The sequence below is a fragment of the Emys orbicularis genome, chromosome 1, assembly GCF_028017835.1.
Source record: "Emys orbicularis isolate rEmyOrb1 chromosome 1, rEmyOrb1.hap1, whole genome shotgun sequence".
Taxonomy (NCBI): domain Eukaryota; kingdom Metazoa; phylum Chordata; order Testudines; family Emydidae; genus Emys; species Emys orbicularis.
Window position 1 is genome coordinate 294873094 of NC_088683.1, and position 17847 is coordinate 294890940.

Here is a 17847-nt window from a genome sequence, read left to right on the forward strand (position 1 = left end):
TGTATTACTGGCATGCAAAACCTTAAATTAGAGTGAATAAATGAAGACTCGGCACACCACTTCTGAAAGGTTGCTGACCCCTGGTATAGATAATGTCATAGAGAGTACACTTATAAAGTTTGTGGACTATACCAAGCTGGGAGGGGTTGCAAGTGCTTTAGAGGATAGGATTCAAATTCAAAATGAGCTTGACAAACTGGAGAAATGGTCTGAAGTAAAAATGATGAAATAAGGACAAATGCAAAGTATTCCCCTTAGGAAGGAGCAATCAGTGGCACACATACGAAATAGGAAATGACTGCCTAGGAAGGAGTACTGCAGAAAAGGACCTGGGGGTCATAGTGGATCACAAGCTTAATATGAGTCAACACTGTGGCCAAAAAAAAAAAAAAAATCAGCAAACATCATTCTGGGATGTATTAGCAGGAGTGTTGTAAGCAAGACATGAGAAGTAGTTTTTCTGCTCTATTCTGCGCTGATTAGGCCTCAACTGGAGTATTGGAGACATTTCAGGAAAGATGTGGACAAATTGGAGAAATTCTAGAGAAGAGCAACAAAAATGATTAAAAGTCTAGAAAACATGGCCTGTGAGGGAAGATTGAAAAAAAGGGTTGGTTTAGCCTGGAAAAGAGAAAACTGAGAGGGGGCAAAACAGTTTTCAAGTACAATAAAGGTTGCTACAAGGAAGAGGGAGAAGAATTGTTCTTCTTAACCTCTGAGGATAGGACAAGAAGCAATGAGCTTAAATCGCAGCAAGGGCTGTTCAGGTTGGACATTAGGAAAATCTTCCTACCTGTCAGGGTGGTTAAGCACTGGAATAAAATGCCTAGGAAGGTTGTGGAATCTCCATCATTGGAGATTTTAAAGAGCAGGTTGGACAAACACCTGTCAGCGATGATCTAGATAATACTTAGTCCTGCTATGAGTGTAGGGGACTGGACTAAATGACCTCTCGAGGTCCCTTCTAGTGCTACGATTCTATGATAAATAGTTGCCAGCTCATTGTTCAACACAAACAGAAGGAAAAAAATATATTCCACTTTTTCAAGCTGAAAAAAAGAGAATTTCAACAGTTTGCTTTTCCCCCCCCTCTTGTGGTCTTTTTCCTGATATACGTGTTTCATTAGCCTTTTTCATGCTTTGACTTAAAAAAAAAATCCATCTGTTTAAGAGCCTTTGGAGGTTGCATTCCTTAATTTGTCCTCCCCAGCATGCTAAGGGGAATTCTTTATGTAATAAACAGACATAAAACTCTTCAAGATAGCAGCTACTGAAAGTGTGGAAAATGAGGGAATAAAATACAGAAAGAGTATTCTTAAGGAAGAGCTATTGTAATTTTGCACCTAGAAGTCCAACTGAGAAATGAAAAGTTCCTCAGTAGGAAGCTTGTCTTCATCATGAAGCCAGCACTCATTTTTCTGCCACTGGCTAACTCACTCAAGAGAGGCCTGACAACTGAAACAGCAAGGACATTGTGTGGTAGGACTGGTGTGAGGTGCATAGGCAGAGTTATTGGAAGAAGCTGAGCCTGACTGAAGACTGTAGTATGTCAAGATCAAGCCAGTAGTTCAAGTTATCACACTTTCCATGAGGATTCACTTTATCCGACTTGCCTAAAATTTAAGATAAAAAAAAGTCAGCAAGTGTAACTCACTATCTCAGAATTACAAGATGCCAGGTGAGCCCACCAGGTGTGCTATTGATCTCTGGTAGAGCAAATAATCCCAGTCTTAGTCAGCACCACTGTCCCAGAGGAGGGAGTGTAAAGCATCCAAAGTCATTGCTTAGAAGTTGCATTATGGGATTACTTAGAATTAACTCTGCTGGTATTTTGCCTTGTTGGATGGTCTAGAAATAGACACAATTCTTATTTGGCTGGTGGAATTAAGGACAATATGGGACACAGAGTTAAGGTTTGCGAGAGCGATCATGCCCTTCTTTATCTTTCTACATCTTTTTCAACACTTGCTCATGTGTGATTTACATTACCTTTTGTACTCTGTTCCTCCTCTACAAACGTTTCTTTCCCTTAAGTGCTTGACTCATCTGTTTAAGTCACTTACCTTTTGCAGTGTCCACCCTCAGCTGATATTTCAGCTTTTGTCATACTACATTGCAATGCAGACTGAGGCAATGTTAAATCACACCACACTGACAACACAGGAAAAAGCTAAAGAAAGATGACTTCTGAAATTTGTAGAAAATATTTATTGTTTTTACTTCATCTGTGCACATCACATAGTGGGGGGAAACTGTCAAATACTACACAGGTAGGGGCCATATAAATAGGTAGGTTGGAAGCTACATTGTCAGCCAGATACAAATTCATGGTGTGTAGTTGAGGTTGGGGCATAAGTTTGTCAGTTATGGCTCCCTGATGCTAGGGACCAGTCCTGCAATACCCTTGGCATAAGTTAGAACACCCTGGGGGCTGATCTACATCAGCTGGCTATAACTCCCAAGTGGCCATTGACCAACAGGAAGAGAGAGTGCTCCATTCCTTTCCCCTTCTCCTTTCCTTATGTGCCCCCAAGCAGCTGGAGTGACAGGGTGAATTGGCATAGAAACCTGCTACATTAGCTCTATATCCTCTGAATACTCCCCCCGTGAGTGGAATCCTCACCATGCAAGATCAACTTGCTTTCTGCTCCCAGAGCTTTGTGAAAGGAAAGGAGGATTGGGCTAGAGAATATTGCCTAGCACATTAAACTCCAGCAATTATGGAGGTTAGGAGAAGGGAAATAAGAGTGGAGCTGTCCCTGGTACTCATGAGTTGGAAAGCAGTGTGATTCACAAACTGTTTAATTTATTTGTGGGTTTTCTGGTCATCAGTCACTGAATAGCATAAACCAGGTGAAACAATGATTCAGAATTTGCTTATCAGTGTTCATTCAGCAGGAGAAATTGTGCTGTCCCAGAGTTTGTTTTTGCTTTCCATCATCTCTCTCCGTTTCAGTGATGAATTTGGGAAAAATACTCTAAGTAATAACTTGTCTGGTTTTATAGCACAAGATGACTTTATGGAGGCTTTTAAACACGATTAACCTTTGAACATTGGTCTTCCTGCTGAAATGACTGCTGGTTTAGAGCTGTGTCATCATCTCAGGGCCTGGTCCGACCACACCTTATTCACATTGGTGTTCCTTCTCACATGCGAGTAGTGAAACCCATGGTCCTAATGATGGGGCTAAGGGTTTTCAGATAGATTTGGACTTCCAAGACCCTTGTGTAGGGTGACCAGATGTCCTGATTTTATAGGGACAGTCCCGATTTTGGGGTCTTTTTCTTATATAGGCTCCTATTACCCCCTGCCCCCGTCCCGATTTTTCACATTTGCTGTCTGGTCACCCTACCTTTGTGTGTGAGCCCTGAATAATAGCTGAACTTGAGGCAAGAATAAGTTTTAAAACACATTAAAAATCTATTTTAGTTTATTTGAAAATGCCTACATTATTATATGGGAATGTCAGTGAGCAACTTAATTGTATTTTGGGCTGCATAAGCTCCAAAGGCCCAAGGTATTTATAATGTGGCACTCTAAGGCCAAGCACCCAAGATGTGTTTCAAGAACAGGATGCATGCTCAAGTTTTTCATGCTCTTTTTTTTTAATGACACTGTGGTGGACTTAAAATGCACAAACATGAATCCTAAAGTTCAACTATATATGCACAAAATTATTAATTTTTAAAGTTCATAACTTTAAAGCCATGTTTGTAGAAAAATTGTTCTAAAGTTATCAACTTCTACAGTCTCAATGGGATCTACAAAACAACTCAGCTTGAAGTTTGTCTTCTATCTTATTTTTGGTCATACAAGCACAATGTATCTGACTGAAACCTATGAGGAAAAACAGCCCCAAAAATCCATTTGTAATAGTTCAATTTATTCCTGAGGGGATGGGGGTGGGAGGGTGGGGAGGGGAGGGTGGAGATCTTTGGCCTGAGAAAAACCATGGTAAGTTTCAGCCCCAAAATAAGTTGTATGAGACATTTATGAGCAGCTGGGGGGGGGGGGGGAAGGTGGTCGGCCTGTCTGAATACAACTTGTCTCAGATAGTGGTCATGCAGTTTCAGACTAAAAAGCTAAATTCTCTGCTGTCCTGGAGTTTGTTTGTGCTTTACCATCATCTCTTCCCCTTTCAGTGATGAATTCTTGTTGCATACGGTCATGATTTCCTCAGACTTTTACATTTGGTATTGAAGTTTTCAGTGCTCGGTTTCTATAAAGTTTGAAATGGAAATCCTCCCGAAGTTTGAGGGAAATCCTCCCGAAGTTTTTAAGTTTGAGTTATGAGAGTCTGAAAAAAATATTCCTCTCTAAATTGCCATTTTCCCCATGCAAACAATGCATAATGGTTGAATTTGAAACTTCAAATTCAGTATGTAATCAGTCCTTAGTACTTTTGGAAATTTTGGCCACAAAATTAAAAGTGACTACTGATGTTTGGATGCCAGAATTTTTGATGCCCAACTTGACATCTCAAAAAGGCGAGGTTTTTGATGCTGGGCCCCTTAAGGTGACTCGAGTTGCTCAGCCAAAAACCGAAGGTCCCAAAATCACTGCTCGCTTTTGAAAATCTTGGCCACATTTAGTTGGATAGTGATAAAGAGCCAGATTATTACTGGCTGTCATGCAGGTGCTCTGTGTATGCATTGGGGTGACTGCAAGTGGAATAAGGGACTATCACAAGTTCACTCCCTGCACTGCATTCTCAGAATGTGTCCACATCATTGCAAAGGGGTTGGAGTGGCAGGGCTATGTAGGCAGCCTCCCAACACATTGGAGTTTAGGGAAAGATCATAGCTTCCTGGGGTAGAGTTCCCTCCTCAGTCTCCCTATGGGGCAGTCACAGTGGCTGCTGTTTGGTGAACGTGTGCACAACATTATACATGTAAATGTCTCATTGAAACACACACTGATAAAGTCCTCCAAAAATACCACCAAGAATTTTAGTGTTTCTATGCTATTTTTTGTTGTGGTGCAGAGTATTCTACAAATTCTAAGCTTTTTAAATATTTTTAACATGCATTGCTATCCTTTTCTGTTGCCATGATACAGCCATCATAATGTAAGCAGATGTGTTGCTTCCCTGTAAATGCTACTTGCAGAAAAGTCTCCAGAAAGCAATAACAAAAGTATCCATGTATCTTTCCCGTATCCTTCTTTCATCCCAGGCATTTTAGTAAAGTGCTAAATTCTGTCCCCTCTACAGTCCATTCATTCCATGGAATGTGTGAATTCTGTCCCTCTGTCTACCTTTCCCCTAAATGAAATGTGAACTTCAAAGATTAGATGGTACCATTTTAATGATAAGATTATTAACAAAGAATTTTTCTCTCTCCTTAAAGCCACCAAATTAATAAAAAAACACCAAGCAAAACACAACTTTTGTCAATGTGATTGTAAGGCTGTACAGTTAAGTCAGAACGTTAACAAATATTTACTTACATATACTAGGCATTTTGCGGAAGATATTTTAAAAATCTTTTAATGTGTGTGTATATATATATATATATATATATATATATATATATATTAGCTACATTTAGCTATATAGCTAAATTATGTATATCACTATATATATTATTTAGCTACCAGATTAAAAGGTAAAACTCAATGAGAGACTACCTCATTTGTGCAATATGGTTGAGTAAATGTGACTGTAAGAGCCTTAATTTTGCATAACTGAATAATACAATATATTGTGTCATATGTTAATTTTAATATACAGTTTACAGGTTTTTCAAATCTGAATACTAAACAGAAAGGGAGTGTGGAATCAATTGCAATAGTTTGCAATAATTATTTGGGTTCTTTCATGCAGCAGGGCTATTTCAACATCATTCTTTGCTTTTTAAGATAATTGAGGGTTTAAATTGGAAGACTGGAAAGAAGTCAAAAGAGCACTTGAAACATACATGATCATTATTGTAACAGTTTGTAACCAAATCTGTTCTCCTAAGCAGTATTTATGCTTATACTATTCTTTCATTTATTATGAACTAACAAGATAGATACTAACATAATGTAAGTGATTGTCAGTAAGCATACCTTTACAATAAAAGAGCCCAAAATATGGACCAGAATTGCTGTATTTAGCTGCAAATGTAGCTTCATTATATTTTGCATTTGTATTTTATTAAATAAGAACGATGCTATATAGCTTTTTTCCCAGTAGGTGGCTTTCAGTTGAAAGATATTTCATGGTTTTTATTGTCCTGTAATATTTCCCACTAAGCCCTGATCCTGCCCACATTTAAGAAAGTGAGCAACTTAATACATGAGGAGTCTTTTGAGCTCACATCCATAGCAAAACACGAGCAGTAATTCTTCTGCTCTATTCCATGCTGAATAGGCCTCAACTGGAGTATTGTGTCAAGTTCTGGGCACCATATTTCAGGAAAGATGTGAACAAATTGGAGAAAGACCAGAGAAGAGGAACAAAAATGAATAAAGGTCTAGAAAACATGATTTATGAGGGAAGATTGAAAAAAAATGGGTTTGTTTAGTCTGGAGAAGACTGAGAGGGGACATGATAACAGTTTTCAAGTACATAAAAAGTTGTTTCACGGAGAAGGGAGAAACATTGTTCTTCTTAACCTCTGAGGATAGGACAAGAAGCAATGGGCTTAAATTGCAGCAAGGGCAGTTTAGGTTGGACATTAGGAAAAACTTCCTAACTGTCAGCGTGGTTAAGCACTGGAATAAATTGCCTAGGGAGGTGGTGGAATCAACATCATTGGGGATTTTTAAGAGCAGGTTGGACAAACACCTGTCAGGGATGGTCTAGATAATACTTAGTCCTGCCTTGAGTGCAGGGGATTGGACTAGATGACCTCTTGAGGTCCATTCCAGTTCTGTGATTCTATGATTTCTATGATAGGAATTTGCAAGATAGGACTTCCTTTGTCTCTGACAGTGGCCAGAATGAGAGGCCTCAAGGGAAAAGGCAAAACCCCCTTGAAGTAGGTAGAGGTAGGGTAGTCCCCCACCACACACACACACACACACACACACACACACACACACATGGAAATCTTATGCTAACCCATTTAGTTATATTCTGCTTTTTTGCTAGTATAAGGGTCACAAGAATATCCATACCCTTTTTGAATCTTGCTAAATTCTTGGCATCATTGATATCCTGTTGGCAGTGAGCTCTACACTCTATGTGCCGTGTGGAAAAAATTACATACTTTTATCAGTTTTGAACCTGCTGCTTTTCAGTTTCATTTCATGTCCTTTTCTTCTTGAATTCTGAAACAAGAATATAGAAGCTCCTGATCTACCTCTGCTTTGCTACTTATAATTTTATATACTTTTATCATACTCGCTCTGATTTATCTTCTTTCTAAGGTAAATTATTCCAATTTTTTCAGTCCCGCTTCATATTCATTCCCCCCTGTTTATTCTGATGACTCTTCTCTGAAGACTTCTAATTCACTACTATACTTTTTGAGATGGGGTTACCAGTACTACACACGGCATTCTAGATAAGAACAAAGTATTGGTTTTATATAATACTATTCTTTATTATTCTCCATCTCATTTTTTATGCATCCTAACAGTGTGTTGTTTTTTTGACTGCAGCTGCACATTGAACAGAGCTCTTCATTCAGTTGTCTACCATGATGCCCAGGTCCTTTTCTTGAATTTATGCTGTTAATTTAGACACCTGTAAAGTGTATGAGTAGTTATATTCCCTGCCTCCAACATGCACCACTTTGAATTTTATCTGCTGTCCTGTAGTCCATTCACCTAGATTGGTTAGGTCCCTCTGAAATTCCCAGTTTTCACTGGACTTGGCTAATGTAAACAATTTTATGTTATATGCAAATTTTGTCACATTGCTGCTCACTCACTTTTTCACATCACTAATATATATTAGACACCTGAGCCCTGTATGTAACCTTGGGGCACCCAGCTGTTAACTTTTGCTGTACCATTTATTCCTACTTGTGGGGAGGTGTTTAATTTTTTTTTTTTAATTTTTTTTGTTCTCAGTCAGTTTTTGATCCATTAGCAGTACATTAGCTTTTTACCTTTTAACTACAGTACTGAATTCTTTTAATAGCTTCTTGTGAGGGACCTTGTCACTACTACAGCTATTCAAATGAGTCCAACAAGGTTAAGTGGCTGTTTCCATCATGCCTGGATCAAGCATATATACGAGACCACTAAACTGTGTCTGTAACTGTGGGGAATAATGGCAGAAGATGGGAGATTAGTGAATGCAATCGGTGCTTTAGGCAGATATATTAAATATTGTTACATTTTGAAGTGACATTTATCACAACATTTCCAAACACTGTCTTAATAAGAGCTCTGGCACTTAGGAAATTAGTCAGGACCCCACCCTTTACACTTAGGACCTAGCTTTGTGTGAATGTGACATGAGAGAACTGAAGGTAAACTCTAAGCAGCTATTTATAAAGATCTTATATCTTCCTTTCTGAACATGACTTGAACACAGATTTTTTTAAGGTTGGGATCCACATATGTAGTCAATTGTAATGCTCTTTTTTTGTTGGGGGAAAAAAAGGAAAGAAATACCTATTTTTTAGGTTTAAAATGTCCTAAAAATCCCCATGCCTGCTCATCTCCTGGTATTTCTCTCTTTCTCTCATGTGCTCCCCACCCTCGCACTGAGAGAATCAATGTCTGTGTCATCAATCCTAACTATCTGCAGTCCATAACAGAATCCAGGAGCTATCATGCTCCTTCAGTGAGAAGATTACTTGCATTCAGGAAGGTTTCTCAGGCAGCGTGGAACCAGACACCAGAAACAGATGCATACTACCTCCTTTCCTTCTCCTGAATTCAGTCTGTGGACACTAGAAGAAATCTAGGATGTATGAATGGAGATGCGGCTCACCGCTTACAAATCACTCCCTTCCTGGCTGGCAAAGGAGTCAATGAGAATTAGGACTTCTTCTGACTAAGTCTGATAAAATGTTATTTGAAAGAGGCATTGTACCTCACACATAAAAGCATGCTATAGTCCAGCCAACCCTAAAGTTATCTTCTATGGATGACGTGGAGATTGCCAACTGCTACCTGTTATCAAGTCTCTCTTTTCTGAACAAGTTTATTGAGAAAATCTGTCCAGAGCTGGTACACAAACATTCCTGGTCAAGTGTCAGGTATGAAACAGAAATTTCAGCAATGGATATATGTGGATTTTTCATACTCATACAAACCATATGATCATTCATCAACTTTTCTGCAGCATTTCACAGAGTCCATCACAAGATATCAAGAGGTCTAGAAAGGGATAAGTAAAATTCTCTACAGTGACTTCCTTGCCCTGTATAGCAATGCAGAACATATCAAGTGTTACTGATATTAAAACAGAACAACTTTAACAAAGGTGTATAACTTTGCTCTTTTGATGGAAGACTGAAAAGAAAAATTTGTTTGATACTAGTAATCTTGTCTATTTTTGGAAGACACTAAAATACTACAGTGTGGATGCAATAGAAGAAGTTGAGTAGGATAGGATATCATAATTTGTTCAGACACTCCTCCTATTAATGAAGGTTAGGAAATCCAATCAAAGAACAGAAATTCCACCATGTGATGTAAATGACCACCATATTATTTATTTACAAAAGTACAAATGTCAAACACTTGAGCTCACAGCAAAGAACCATCCAGTGGCAAATTTTCAATCTGATTCATAACAATTTTGCCAGCCAAACCTGAGAAACCTATTTCATATTAGGCAAACGAAGGCTCAAGTTTTCAACCACTTTGCATTTGGAATGCACATGGGGAAGCCTTGGGAGCACCTTGGCACTCCAGGCTGGCTCAACTCAGAATATGTTATCTGCGTATGCTTGAGCGGAATATATCTTCTGAAATACTTTCATGTTAAATAGCATAAAGAATGAATATATGCTTCTTTCAAGAGTGCATTGTTTGGGGGGAGGGAGAATGGAAATCACAGAATATGTGTTGGTATTTCCGGAGGCTGTCACTCATTAAATGGTGCTTCTAGCCCACACAATTTTAATGTAACCCACCATGATTTAATACATCAAAGAAATAAAAGGTAAAATATTGTCTGGGGCTGTTTCTCCTTAAGGAATAAACTCTGAAAATACTCCAGTACAAAATGGGAGCATTTTTCACAGGCATTTTTTTTTCTTCGTTCTCCATTTCACACAGAACCTTCATCAAAACTAATGTGAACATAGAGAAGATTTATCAGAGGCTCTCAGGCAGGTTTCTTAGATCTCCCTTACACTGAGAACGGTACACATCCATCTGCCTTCCCAAGAGATTAGCAGCAAATCAGAACCCCTGACAGATATTATATTTTAAAGAAAGTGTTTTTAATAGCTTTTGCTTTTCTCTCCCGTTAGCCTCTAATAATGACTGGTAACAGTTCCCAGAATGTGGTGTTTAAAGTTTACAGTTTTAATATATAGAAGAGTAAGTAAAATGATATAGTGTGAGTGAGTCATGAAAGGATTTAGGGTGGAGAGGACACTTATGGTACATTTGAAAGTTCCTGTTCCATATTTTAGACATATGAAAAACCCATTAGTTTCCATTTACATGAGTTTCAGTGAATCTTAGCAGCAGGTTTGGCCTCACATTTTTTGCACCCCACTCTTATGCTTTGGCTTTCAGGTTCATACTAACACTAAACTCAAGATGAAGTCTGAAAAAGGTGACTTGTGTTTTCTATTTTGTAGCCAAGCAAACAAGTTTAATTAGGAGACTCCAGAGATGAAACTTGCTATTTACTGAAAACTTGTTCATGAACTCTCTGATAAGTTTTCTCTAGAATCCAGAGCCAGCAAAATACTTCAGGAAATGTTTCTTTAATCAACCTTGACCAGGTTCATCATCTGACCCAACAACTGTGAGAGCAAAATCTGCTCCGTGGTCTTTGATGGCCTTCAAATACATTAATATAATATTTTGATACAATTTTTGTACAATTCTAGTTATGCATGTCTGCATAACAAAACCTGCGATCAGAGGTGAAAAAACAAAACCCTCTACTCAAAAAAATTGTATGGTGGAACTATATACAGTTCCTAGAAAGAAACTGCTGAAAATTGTAGTGCTAGATGGACAAATCCATTAATTAAAGTTAGTTACAAAGTCCTTTCATATTGTTTCAATTTGGAGAAATAGAGAGTCTATCAAATTTAGTATTTGACAGGTGATGTACAAAATATGTTGCCAGTTAGCTATAATGAAAAGAAATTCCTCTTCCACCTGTCTCTGATTACAAGATGCTTGCACGGTTTCATACATACAAGTGTCTCTGATTCAAAAAGACTGATGTTCTTGACCACTTTGTGATGTGATATTCATATTTAACCCGCAATATAGGACACTTGAAAAAAAATAGTATATAGCAAACTACACTTTGACACCAGCTTGCTCACATGATATTTTTTCTCATGGGAACTCCCTTTTGAAAACATAATGGCCAGTGTTCTTCTGTCTAATAGATATGAAACTAAGGGTTTAATCAGTGGGAAGGCTTATTCTATGTCCTTTTCTGTCAAGAAAATAAACTGCTGTCATTTCTTGCAATAAGCTCATGCCCTGTGTAGTCAAGTTATTATGAAAAAGAATAAAAGAATTTTACCTCTGCTAAAAATGCATAATTTGTTAAGTGCAAGCTGCTCCAGTTCCAAGACTAGAGTTCTTATATTTACCTATGGAGTTTGCTGAAAGGGACACTGTTGTGTAAAAGATGATACTTAATAAAATAAAAATCCTTACCTGTGTGCTTTAGAATTAATGAAACAATTATTACAAATTTAGGGCCAGATCATCAGCTGGAGTACATCAGTGAACAGTGAAATTAGACTGGTCTGTATCTAGTCAATTTCCATTTGATTTTTCCTTTATCTACAGGACTATTATGTTTGGGCAACAAACACAACAGAAGAAAGTTTTAAATTCTTTAAATAAATACATATTTCAATTGATATTTTCCTTTAATTACTAAAATATTTCTATTAAATTTTAAATTTCAATTCTGTTTTCTTTCTCTCGTTATTTTATCAGAACTAAGTTGTGGCTCAAAGATACTGCAATGTTTCTCTTTAAAATGTTGATGCGTGGGAATATTGAATTTTCAAAGTGACAGAGCTAACTAGCCAGATACATTTCCTCTCTCTAACCACAGCTGTCAATAAGAGTAACACTGTCAATGTCGCAACAGATTTTATGTTGCATAACACTCATCCTTTTTTCATTCAGCGAAGCCCCTGAGACAAATATTTAATTGACAAAGAGATAAATGGTTTGAAAATGCATTATATCCATGCCTAATCATGAAGGGAGCTTGTTTATGAAGCAGCAACAGTTAGTTTTTATTTTATATTTGATATTCTCTGAAGCACTTTACAAAACACTTAGATTAATATGATATGTTGGGGGAACAGTCAACATGTCTTTTCTAAAGGGAAATCAGGCCTACTAATCTATTACAATTTATGGGGATCAACAAATATGTCAACAAAAGTGATCCAGTGGATGTAATGTACTTTGACTTTCAGAAAGCCTTTGACAAGGTCTCTTACCAAAGGCTTCTAAGAAAAGTAGACAGGCATGAGATAAGGGGGAAAGTTCTCTCCTGGATCATTAACTGGGTAAAAGCTAGGAAACAATAAATTGTCAGTAATAAATTGTCAGTTTTCACAATGGAGGGAGGTAAATATCAGGATCCCCTAAGAATCTATACTGGGACCAGTGCTGTTCAACATATTCATAAATGATCTGGAAGAAGGGGTGAACAGTGAGGTGGCAAAGCTTGCAAATGATACAAAATTACTCAAGATAGTTAAGTCCAAAACTGACTGTGAAGAGTTATGAAGGGATTTCACAAAACTGGGTGACTGGGCAACAAATTGATAGGTGAAATTCAGTGTTGATAAATTCAAAGTAATGCACATTGGAAAACAATCCCAACTATACATACAAAACAATGAGGTCTAAATTAGCTTTTACCCTCTAGAAAGACATCTTGAAGTCATTGTGGATAGTTTTCTGAAAACATCTGTTCAATGTATAGCGGCAATAAAAAAATCTAACATAATGTTAGGAACCATTTAGGAAAGGGATAGATAATAAGACAGAAAATATCATAGTGCCATTACATAAATCTGTGGTATGTCCACACATTGAATACTGTGTGCAGTTCTGGTCACCTCATTTCAAAACAGATGTATTAGAACTGGAAAAAGTTCAGAGAAGGGCAACAAAAATGATTAAGGGTATGGAGCAGCTTCTACACAAGGAGAGATTAAAAAGGCTGGAACTGTTCAGCTTGGAAGAGAGATCACTAAAGGGGGGATATGATAAAGGTCCATGAAATCATGAGTGGTGTCTAGAAAGTGAATAAGAGTTGTTTAACCCTTCAGACAACACAAGAACCAGAGCTTCTTAGTTAAAGACGTTAATGGGCTGCAGATTAAAACAAACATAAGACAGTACTTCTTTACACAATGCACAGTCAGCCTGTGGAACTTATTGCAAGGGCATGTTGTGATGGCCAAAAGTGTAACTGGATTCAAAAAAGAATTAGATAAGTTCATGGAGGTTAAGTCATACAATGGTTATTAGTTACGATGTTCAGGGATGCAACTGCATGTTTTGGATATCCCTAAATCTTTGATTTCCTGGATGACCGGGGATGGATCACTTGATAAATTGCCGTGTTCTGTTCATTCTGTCTGAAGCATCTGGCACCGGCCACTGTAGGAAGACAGGATAATGGGCCGTTGTTCTGATCCAGTATGGTCATTCTTATGTTCTTAAAACTCACATATAGTTGCCACCTATGTTGCTCCAAACTTTTTTAGGCACTAACTCAATAATATGAAATTTAAAATGGGGACAGAATGTGTGAAATAACCTTCTCACACCTGCCATAGACTAGTATATACAAACCAGCCAACCCATATAACTTAATTTTAGAAATATTTGTGATCAATTTATACAAAGATACATGCACAAACTATACAGATCTCACATCCTTTGATCTCCTGGTGAGGTTTGTTTTGGTGTTCAGAGAATTTATGCAGGTCTTTCTCTTTCCTATGATGGGAAGTAGAATGGGTTGAAAAAGGGATTTATTTTTTTTTAAGAATTCATCCCATTTATTTTCATTTAAGTTTTGAGCAATTAATTAAATCAGAAATTTCTAATTTTGGGAAAATTTGATGAGTTCTATTAGGAAGAAACTGCATACTTCCTCCAAGAGTATAACATCTGTTGTTTCCCTTTCAAACAAGGTATGTCTATGTTAGTTAAATATTTCCCTGCCTGACTTAAAAATAAGAGATTTGCAAACTTAATGTCAAATTATTCCTTTGGATTCCCCAGCTGGTTTCCAACTCAAGTCAGTGGAACCTTTTCATATGCATCTAATAAGGGCAGAATGTCACTCCATAGGTCTTGTTCTGATTTTGATTTCAGTGGACATGGTACTCATTTAACTGTACATTCTTTTAGACTCATGTAACTAAAGATTCTAGGGGGGAGGGATAGCTCAGTGGTTTGAGCACTGGCCTGCTAAATTCAGGGTTGTGAGTTCAATCCTTGAGAGGGCCATCTAGTACAAAATCAGTACTTGGTCCTGCTAGTGAAGGCAGGGGGCTGGACTCAACTCAATGACTTTTCAGGGTCCCTTCTAGTTCTATGAGATAGGTATATCTCCATATATTATCTGAGCTATGGGCAAATGAGACAATTGTGTAAGACAGGCTCACCATTGCCACATCCCCTATGACAAAACAAGATAATATTTTATAAATACATTGGTTAATCCCATCTTAATCGGATAGTTTAAAGGCTGTATAATTGTGATAGAGATGACACAAGCCATCATTTCTTGGTCTTGAATACCTGGTCCATTGGTCTGACCAAGTTTAACAGAGACTTGTTGGCTTATGGCTCAAGGAGCTGGTGATGATATGTAGAAATGATCAGTTTTAAACTTAAATCATGAGTTTAAAGAACTGAATAAATTCTTAAATAATCCAGTATTGGAAAGTGGTGATAGATAGAAGCAAATTCAGTATTCCTGGAAATGACTCAGAAATATCACTAAGGTGGTTGTTACAGAAAGATATTGGCATGTAATGCCTCTTAGGAACCCAATGTTAAAAGAAGCTTCTGAACTTTGTCCTCTTGCTAATAACAAAGTTCCCAGAAGACCAAACCCATGCCATCACTGCACTAATTGACACCTTTGCTAATCTCAGCAGAAAGGTCAAGACTCAGTTGGGCATGGGAGATGGAATTACCATCTTATCCCTAGGTAGCTGCAGAGATCACAAGGCCTTCTTGCCTTGCAATCATCTAGTCTGACCTCCTGTGATTTAAAAGTTGCCAGTGATGTGGCACCACTGGCTGAGGATTCAGATTTATTGGCAGGCTATAAGGGGCGGGGGCAGCTCTTATTTCCACTGGCAGTGTTTTAGCCAATTCTGAGATGAACAGATTGCCACTTTATTGTGTATAGTGCTTTTTTTACAAACAACATTCTATGCTCATTTAAATGGGTACATATAAATATATAAAATAGAGGAAGAGACAAACTAAGAGGTATGAACTAGGCTAGTGGGAAAAAATCACTTCAGATATGAAAATAGATGGTGAGCCAATGAGTCAGACTGTTCCTGTTACAGGAGGACTTACTGATAACAGGAACTGCAGAGGTTCAGTCTTTCACACAAACATTTGTTGTGAAGGAACAGAAAGGAGACAAGCGCTAGACAAGTGGAGTGAGTGAAGAGAGCAATATAGTATGCCAAAGTCTATGAAATATACTGAATAACTCCATAATGAACTTAAAAATAAATAAAAAAATTAAAAACCAGGTCCATTTTGGTCTTGGTACTGAATGAAGTGAGTTAATGAAGTTGTTTGATGCAAGTGACATGGGCATACTTGACACAGTATGTGCACGAAGATGGGAAGCATCATAATAGGCATCTGTCTCCAGACTGTTGGTATGATACCTTCACAAATACTTGTGCATGTGTGTGGACACTTTTATTATTATTTATTAACTGTTATAATAGTACCATCACCAACAGATATTGGGCAAGTTTTAAGCACTATACAAACACATAAGAGATAGTTCCTGCTCCAAAGAGCTTATGGGCAAAATAAACAAGATAGTGGGAGGGAAAATAGAGGCCCAGAGAGATGAAGTGACGTCCCCAAAGTCACACAGTGTGTTGTAATTTTTTCCTGCCATTCCATGGATGGTAATGTGGTTTGCATGAGTTAGAGAGAACTTAAAATACACACACATTTTGGCCACTCATTTGTGAAAGCTTTTACTTTCAGCGATAAAACAACCATTTCTACTTACAAATGGTGGTATTACAGTAAACAGGCTCATTTTCATTCATGAGGAATCAGTGGCATTCTTAGAGAATTAGTTCTTATACACTATTTATGGCTCTTCTATTTTTAATTCATTTTGATTATTTGACACCTTTTAAAGAGAATTCAGGAATTCTGCAACCAGCTGTCTGCAAATTTATTGGGTCATTAGTCACTGTACATGTGGATGGGAAATCTCAATTTTTCATCTTCAGAACTGAAGGTTACTAAAGGACACTCTACAGACTTAATTTACAGTTAATATCCTTTCAGGTATCTTCATAGCATATAATGGGTGGAAAGGGAATTTCTAACCAGAGCTCCTTTGTGGATGCCTAGCAATATCCAAAATAAAGAATTGTCATATTATGTTTGAATAAAATTGCTCAGGTCTAGTCTGAGCTGTCTGCCTCCTTGAAAACAGTTGTATCCTGAGAGGGCAAATGCTGAAGGTGAAATCCTCATCCCATGGAAGTCAAAAGGAGTTCTTCCATTTATTTGAATGCAGCCGCCTTTTGTCTCCTCTGCCTGGGTGTGACCTTAGTCACTCGCTGCAGATCTGGAGGTATTGAGGGTTTATCAGGCCTTATACTGTGAGTTAGTTCCACAGCTTTTCTGGTTAGTGAAGAGCACTAGGGAAGTATGAGGCTCATTGTTGGTTGAGGTTCAGTGTTTCCCATTGCTGGGTTAGGGAAGTCTGGAAAGTGGCCATCTTGGGATCAATCTATATTCAACCCTCTTTTTGGGGGGGAGGAGGAGGAAACAGGACTGAATAGATTGGAGCAGGGCAGCTCTCATGTGTGGAGTCCTCAAATTTCATTGTCAGGTAAGTTAGGTTTTCATTCCTGGCATGGGACAGCAACTGCCCTAGCTATATTGGCTTATGATACCCTCTCAGGGATGTATGAAGATAAAGCGTCCATGCTAATTAGCTCTGTCTGTAGCCTTTGATCCTGTTGACCATGAAGTTTCCCTAAAATGTCTGTGTTCCCTAGCAGTGTTGGATGTGCTATCTTTTTGTGTTCCTTTTTTTGGTAAGATATTTGAGGGTAGTTCAGAACAATTGATCTGCAGGGAGTTTACTTTGTCAGCTGTTACTGCTCAATGAGTGCATAGCGTTGTTGGGAGGGGTAATGAAGGGTCATAGACTGTGCTGCATTTAGTATTGCTGTCTGTACCACTTTCTTTACATATGTTCAAAATTTGGGATTTTTATTAGACAAAGAACTTTTTGTAGTTCAGGTAGCAACTGTAGTCAAGAGTAGGTATTTTCCTTTCTGCTCCTAATGAAGGGAGTGTAGCCTTTGATTTCATATGCAGGGCTTGCTATGGTTAGGTACTATCTATTGTGCTTCCTTCTGTCGCTGAAAAAAATGACCAGGTACTTGCATGTGTCCTGGGCAGGTACTTTAGTCCTGTCTAAAAACTGATATTGGGTTTGGTTCTCTACTGCTTCGTACCTTTCATAGTTA

At 38.0% G+C, this 17847-nt stretch overlaps 1 protein-coding gene across 7 annotated transcripts in view; it reads left to right on the top strand.

Moving 5' to 3' along the window:
• The window catches only part of PCDH9 (protocadherin 9), an 878971-nt gene that overhangs the window by 214713 nt on the left and 646411 nt on the right, over nt 1–17847 (top strand). For 2 of the 7 annotated variants that reach the window (XM_065412750.1, XM_065412791.1), the window contains exon 2: nt 1645–1691. The exons of 4 other annotated variants lie outside the window; for them this stretch is intronic. In XM_065412750.1, the coding sequence (XP_065268822.1) occupies nt 1645–1691 (47 nt within the window). The remainder of the gene's footprint in view (nt 1–1644; nt 1692–17847) is intronic. One more of the 7 variants, XM_065412758.1, reaches the window with a different exon arrangement.